Here is a 6,432-nt window from a genome sequence, read left to right as displayed (position 1 = left end):
TGAGTGAGTCTGACTGGAAGAGAGCCAGAGAAGAGCGTTTTCCTGGCTGCATGACAGGTATGTGGACTGTTGTAACTGGCTGGTATAAAAATGTGAAACTCTGAACTACGATTCCCACAGTACCAACAAGATGGCGCTATCATCAGCACTGAACTTAAATCATTATAATGTTGCAATCTGGAAAAAGAAAACGTGTGTGTTTTATTTAAATGGTAGTGTCTGGACATGAAATGAACAAGCATCCAATGTCTGTTTCCTGCCTGCAGGTCGAACCATGTATGTGATTCCCTTCAGTATGGGTCCAGTCGGCTCCAGTCTGAGTAAATACGGTGTCCAGGTAAACAGTTGACAACTACTCACAGATTAAAAGTAGACTTTTACAATCATTATGACACAATCTGTAAATGTTTGTTCGACTTTCTAGGTAACAGACTCTCCGTACGTGGTGGCCAGCATGGGGATCATGACACGTATGGGAACACCGGTCCTGAACAAACTGGCCGAGGGAGTGGAATTTGTCAGCTGTCAGCACTCCCTGGGACGACCTTTGCCCCTCAAAGGTACATATCTTAAGGCTGGGAATAAGTTGCATTATGTCTTAGAAGAGGTTTTTGAAAAATATCTTGGTTTTGGTTTTTTTGGTTTTTTCCCCCCAACCCTCCTGCAGCTCCCCTGGTCAACTCTTGGCCCTGTAACCCAGACAAGGTGCTGATATCTCACCTGCCAGACACCAGGCAGATCCTGTCCTTCGGCAGTGGCTATGGAGGGAACTCTCTGTTGGGGAAAAAGTGCTTTGCGCTTCGCATTGCATCTCGTATTGCCAAGGATGAGGGATGGCTCGCAGAGCACATGTTGGTGAGAAGAGAGCATTGCACATACACCGGCCTGATGAGCAGTGACTATTTGGGGGTTTTGTCTTTTTATGTTTTTACTTACTAGTACAAGTGGTGGAACTGTAAATTTGTACTTCTTCTCCTCAGATCCTCGGTATCACCAACCCTCAGGGAGTCAAAAGATACATAGCAGCAGCCTTCCCCAGCGCCTGTGGGAAAACCAACTTAGCCATGATGAAACCATCACTGCCAGGCTGGAAGGTGGAGTGCGTGGGAGACGACATCGCCTGGATGAAGTTCGACAGTCAAGGTGAGGACGAGGTTCCCTTCTCGGCAGCAGAACGTTCCCGTGACATTCCATAAACCCAGTGTACTAAACTGGTTCTGTGACTGAAGGTAAACTAAGAGCCATCAATCCAGAGAACGGTTTCTTCGGCGTGGCTCCGGGCACATCAGACAAGACCAATCCTTACGCCATGGCCACCATCGCCAAAAACACAGTGTTCACCAACGTTGGTGAGACCAGCGACGGGGGAGTGTGGTGGGAAGGTCTCGACCCTCCTGCAGGTGGCGTCACACTGACAGACTGGCATGGCAAAACCTGGAAACAAGGTATTACCTGACAAATGCTTTTCTTTTTTCCTCCTCAGTAACAGGTTGTTGTTGTGTTTTTAAAAACAGAGTTTCTACATAAGTGGTTGTGACATTTAATCTGAAAACTACAGTGATTGTAATCATGATTCCTCTCTGTAAACAGGAAGCTCAGCTCCATGTGCTCACCCCAACTCCCGCTTCTGTGCTCCGGCTGCACAGTGTCCCATCATCGACCCACTGTGGGAGAGTGAGGAGGGCGTGCCTATAGATGCTATCATCTTCGGAGGAAGGAGACCGGAAGGTCAGCCCCACATCTAATGTTTTGGATGAAATGTGACTGCATATTGTGTATTATGTATATGAACTTGTACTTTTTTGCTGTTTTCAGGAGTCCCTCTGGTCTATGAGTCCTTCAACTGGCAGCATGGAGTCTTTGTTGGTGCTGCAATGAGGTCTGAGGCAACAGCAGCTGCTGAGCATAAAGGTACACACTCGGCACTCATCTGCTGTTTGACACTTAAGTGTGAACTGCTCCTGTTCAAGTGCTTATGGAAATTTGCTGTTTAATGATAGACATTATTGCCTATTATAATGGCTTTGGTTTTTTTATAAGGGTAACTGCGGTCAATTTATTTTTTTTATGTATTTTTATCTATATATCCGTGTACATTTAATATTCTGCATGATTACAATTTCCTTTCCATCAGGCAAAGTGATAATGCACGACCCCTTCGCCATGCGGCCGTTCTTTGGCTACAACTTTGGGGACTACCTGGCTCACTGGGTCAGTATGCAGAACAGAAAGGCTCCCACTCAACTGCCCAAGATCTTTCACGTCAACTGGTTCAGAAAAGACCCGAGCACTGGCTCGTTCCTCTGGCCAGGCTTCGGCGAGAACGCCCGTGTGCTGGAGTGGATCTTCAAGCGCTGCAGCAGGGAGAGCGAAGACCAGGCAGCCCGGAAAAGCATTATCGGCTGGCTGCCTGTAGATGGCGCCATCAACACTAAAGGGCTGAGCAGCAGCGTGGATATGGGAGCCTTGTTTGACGTTCCAAAGGCTTTCTGGCAGAAGGAGACCAAAGAGTTGAGAGCCTACTTCACTCAGCAGGTTGGAGCCGATCTGCCTGCACAAGTGGAGGCCGAGCTGAAGGCACTAGAGGACAGAGTGCACCAGTAAAAACCTCAGGGACAATACATACCAGGTGTTTGTCCCTAATGACGCAGGATGACATCATTATGGTGCATTCAGAGTCACTGCTAGGGTTTATATACACAGAGAAGGAGGTTCATGACCTGGCAAATACAATATTGATTTGGTGTTTTCAACAGACATGAGTGGGTTTGGACAATTTTTAACTGTTTGCAAAAGACATTGACTGAAATATCTAAATAGTATGACGTCGGCTCAAAAAGATTTACTTTACTTTTTAGGAGCCTTGTTTTTTGTACTGGATAATTCTTCTTTTTTATACATTCCAAAAAAAGTAAATATTTAAATTTAAAGCCGAATCGTTGGCTGTTTATGAGAATATTGACTTCATTTTTAATAGATGTATTTAGAAATATAAATTCCTGACTTAAAGTCTTTTCTCAGACTCAGAATCCTTCTTCTGGTTTTGGAATACTAATATAGTTGGACACAAGAACACATTCTCTGTGTATACAAACCCAGTCAGTAGTTCCTGCCATTAGGAGAAATTAGTTAGGAATTAAACAATAGAAATGAAAACAGGAGGAGAAGCTAATGTACAGTGTGAATGCCCACATGTTGGACCACACAACATGTAAACGCTGCATCACTGACAGACTGGTGCTAGTAGGTTGGCGGTGGCAGGGAGGTGCGGGTTAGACTCCTGAAGGTTAGAGAAGCCAGCATCACTACCTCCATTCACTTCCAATACCTGTCAATGAACTAGAGCATAATCACTGTGGCCTAGTCCTGCCTTATGGGATGTTTCACCAGACATCCAGGCTGCTAATGTTTACAGGCTAAAAGCACATAAAAGCTAGCAATCTGATAAGAAGAGAGCCTTTAACATTTGGTTTTTAACCTGTCTGAAGGTTCAAAGTGCCCAGGTTTTTTTTTTATTAATCTGAATATTAGGGGAACATATCAGAAGTGTATGAAATACTCAGGATTACTATGCATTATTATTCTGAATACTTTTGTATTGTTTGTGATTAAGCTGTGTAATTGCAGGGAGGATTTTTCTACACCAAAAACACACATTCTCACACGCTGGACCAAAGAGTAGAACACAAAGTATTAAGTCTTTGAAGAAGGTGGATTTTAGCTGATTTTATTACAGTGCAATGAATAAACGTTTTACCACACGTAAACAAGGCTTTTTGTTATTTTTGACTCATTTTAATTGGAATAAACCTCTCCTGCCTACCATCAGGGGGAGCCAAAAATACCATCTACAATTTTTCTACAGTTTATAATAGTTTTATGCAGTTTTTATGGACCCGGAGCAGTGAGAGACTCAGACTGGTCTCATTTGGCCAAAGCAACATTTATTGATACGTTCAACATAATAAATATAAACTGACAAATACACAAAGGCAAAAAATTAATTAACGTCTTTCTCTGCGTCCTCTAAGTGAACCACATGCTTCTCCGCCTTGAGCAGTCGCACTCCTGGAGGAAGGAAACAAAACTAGTGAAACTTAGTCAAATAAATGACATGTTTATCAAAGATTATGTACAGTCTTATATTTGTTCTGTCGCACCAGAAAGGAGCCCGCCCCCGCTTTTGGAACCACTGCTGAAGCGTAATATGTGATAATTTGATTTAAGGATTAACTGGACTTGCATCTTCCAATCCATTTTAATTTTATTTAGCGCATTAACTTCACTGATGTAGGATTAATAAAGTTTAATCTTAACATTAACACTTCTCTACCTAAATGACAAATAGTCAAGGTTAGTATACTAGTCAACTACTACTAGCACTACTATAAAGTACCTTCCTCTTTTCCTCAAACACCAGATGGCAAAAAAATAACCTAATTCTACTCTAAACTTTAGACATGTAACTTTGCCCTTTAATTTATATCAAAGTCTAAAACCAAATAAGGGGTTGAAACATTTGAAGACAGATAATAAAATGTGAGATCTGCAGCTCTACGGCCCGTGTGCTCTGTGACCTGGTAAATGTGGAGGGCAGTTCAGAACGGGCGTGTCCTTCCGACGGGGTTTCTTCTGCTGGTCATCCTCCTGGTCTCCTGCGCAGAGAGCCTCCTTCTCGTCTTTGTCTTTATTACCCTTCATTGTCGCTGTCTCTCTGCTCACTGAGTCGTCTGTGGCCCCCTGGTCTGTCAGACACAGAGACAAACTTCAGAGAAATAATCTACCTGAGGTGATGAAGACCTCTATACCTGAGTGGCAAAAAGGCCCAACCCACCCCCGATTTGCCTACTTCAGAATGTGGTGTACAGGGGCCACAGATAATAAAAAAAAAGAAATCGGAGAGCTGTTTTAAATATAGGAAACGATGAGAATAAAGCCCTTGTCCTTGTAAAATAAAACAAAAGTCTGATTTACATCACCTCGGGTTATTCTCAATGTGTGTGTCAGAATACCTCATTACAGTATCTGTCTTTCAGAATCTGTCATTTTATTTACATGTATTTTCAATCCGCCTTGACGACCAATCTGTGACCATAATGTCGTACATTAAACCAGAATTTGGCACAGAAACGTTTGGAACCTCTTTTAGAGATAATACTACATCTCCATTCACTCCATCCTAGCAGGTCTTTTGTATCTAAAGACTTTAGTGAAAAATCACACAAATTACACACAACATGGCAGTTTTAACCACAATAGCCTTGACGTTTCTTTGTCAATATATAAATACACTGTGTTATTGAGCTATGTTTACCTAGAGGATATTTGGAAATTAAATGTAAAATATATATATATTCATGTATATATTTTCTTGATCAAAAACATCAAGCTCATTGTATGTTCTCACAGTGTCTGCTGTCTTGCGTCATTAGTCGATGCTCAGGCTCCAGGGTTGACCTCATGCAGCTAGTCGTCATCTCTGAGGTCCTCTGGGCTTTCTGAACAGATCACATAACACACACACACACACACACACACACACACGAAGCATTGACCTGTAGTAGTTGCTGTAGAAAGACAGGCTATACCTTATACATACCATTAAAACAAAAATGAAAAAAAAAAACGTAACTTTACATTTTGGCGATTTTCTGTGTCCTCATCAGGTATTCTAGAACACGTCACATGCTCACATTTACCACACAGACAAATGGAATTACAGTTGTAATTCATTATTCATAGGTGGATCTCATCACAAAGGAAAAACCCCAGTATTTGATTGTGTGTGGATGAGTGTGTGTGAGCCTCACTTTTCGCTACACTATTCAATTGAGAGACTTCAACCACCAGCTCATTCAAAAATGTTTTACTTTGCCTGATTTGACATTTTTATACACATAACATTGGTTTTGTAATGTTGTTTATATTAATACAATAATTTAATTGTCAGCCATGAATGACAGCTGACACAATATGAGGGACACATACACAGATCTATCTATCTATCTTTCTCTCTATCTATCTATCTATCTATCTATCTATCTTTCTATTCATCTATCTATCCATCTATCTATCTATCTATCTATCTATCAGACCTTCTGTCGGTCTGTCCGTCTGTCTGTCTCTAAGACAAACTAAGACAAAGCCAACAAACAATCCAGTGTGTTCTGGTCTTACCTCAGTCTCAGCAGTTGGACCCAGGCAGACTGGAGCAGTGTGACTCTGGGTTATGAAGGTTAGTAAGGCTGGAGGCGGAGCATCCTCTCTTGGATCATCAGCATCCATTATCTGTCACAGAGCCACCACCCACCACCTCCTTCTCCCCCTTTACATCCTTTTTAACCCCCAAGCCCCCCTTACTCTCTCTTTCTCTCTCTCTCTCTCTCTCTATATATATATATATATGCATATATATATGTATATATATATATA

The 6,432-nt window shown here is 42.0% G+C and overlaps 2 protein-coding genes across 2 annotated transcripts in view; one reads left to right on the top strand and one right to left on the bottom strand.

Annotated features, from left to right (window-relative positions):
* Positions 1-3,767, top strand: part of pck2 (phosphoenolpyruvate carboxykinase 2 (mitochondrial)) — a 7,051-nt gene extending 3,284 nt beyond the window's left edge. Inside the window, 9 exon segments of the mRNA XM_008307506.3 lie at positions 1-57; positions 267-337; positions 425-560; positions 668-855; positions 981-1,143; positions 1,230-1,445; positions 1,591-1,728; positions 1,816-1,911; positions 2,135-3,767. The exon segment at positions 1-57 is cut by the window's left edge and continues 41 nt beyond it. Of these exon segments, the coding sequence (XP_008305728.2) occupies positions 1-57; positions 267-337; positions 425-560; positions 668-855; positions 981-1,143; positions 1,230-1,445; positions 1,591-1,728; positions 1,816-1,911; positions 2,135-2,604 (1,535 nt within the window). The 3' untranslated portion in view covers positions 2,605-3,767.
* ppp1r17 (protein phosphatase 1 regulatory subunit 17) lies at positions 3,608-6,267 on the bottom strand. Its single transcript, XM_025054464.1, has 4 exons — positions 6,178-6,267; positions 5,408-5,498; positions 4,578-4,745; positions 3,608-4,068 (listed from the first exon to the last, which is right to left on the bottom strand). Exons 2-4 carry the CDS (start codon positions 5,475-5,477, stop codon positions 4,001-4,003), a joined length of 306 nt encoding a protein of 101 aa, XP_024910232.1. The 5' UTR covers positions 5,478-5,498; positions 6,178-6,267; the 3' UTR covers positions 3,608-4,000.
* Positions 6,268-6,432: the final 165 nt, after the last annotated feature.

Source organism: Cynoglossus semilaevis, chromosome 3 (genome assembly GCF_000523025.1).
Source record: "Cynoglossus semilaevis isolate Cse_v1.0 chromosome 3, Cse_v1.0, whole genome shotgun sequence".
NCBI lineage: Eukaryota > Metazoa > Chordata > Actinopteri > Pleuronectiformes > Cynoglossidae > Cynoglossus > Cynoglossus semilaevis.
The sequence above is the reverse complement of the archived record's forward strand: the minus strand, read 5'-3'. Positions and strand labels throughout refer to the sequence as shown.

Bases quoted from the DNA above. Each gene is read 5' to 3' on its own strand.
- ppp1r17 (XM_025054464.1), bottom strand. From the start codon at position 5,477: ATGACGACTAGCTGCATGAGGTCAACCCTGGAGCCTGAGCATCGACTA. The intron at 4,746-5,407 runs GTGAGAACATAC...TGTGTCTGACAG, and splicing joins GACGCAAGACAGCAGACACT to ACCAGGGGGCCACAGACGAC. The intron at 4,069-4,577 runs GTCACAGAGCAC...TCCTTCCTCCAG, and splicing joins CTGCCCTCCACATTTACCAG to GAGTGCGACTGCTCAAGGCG.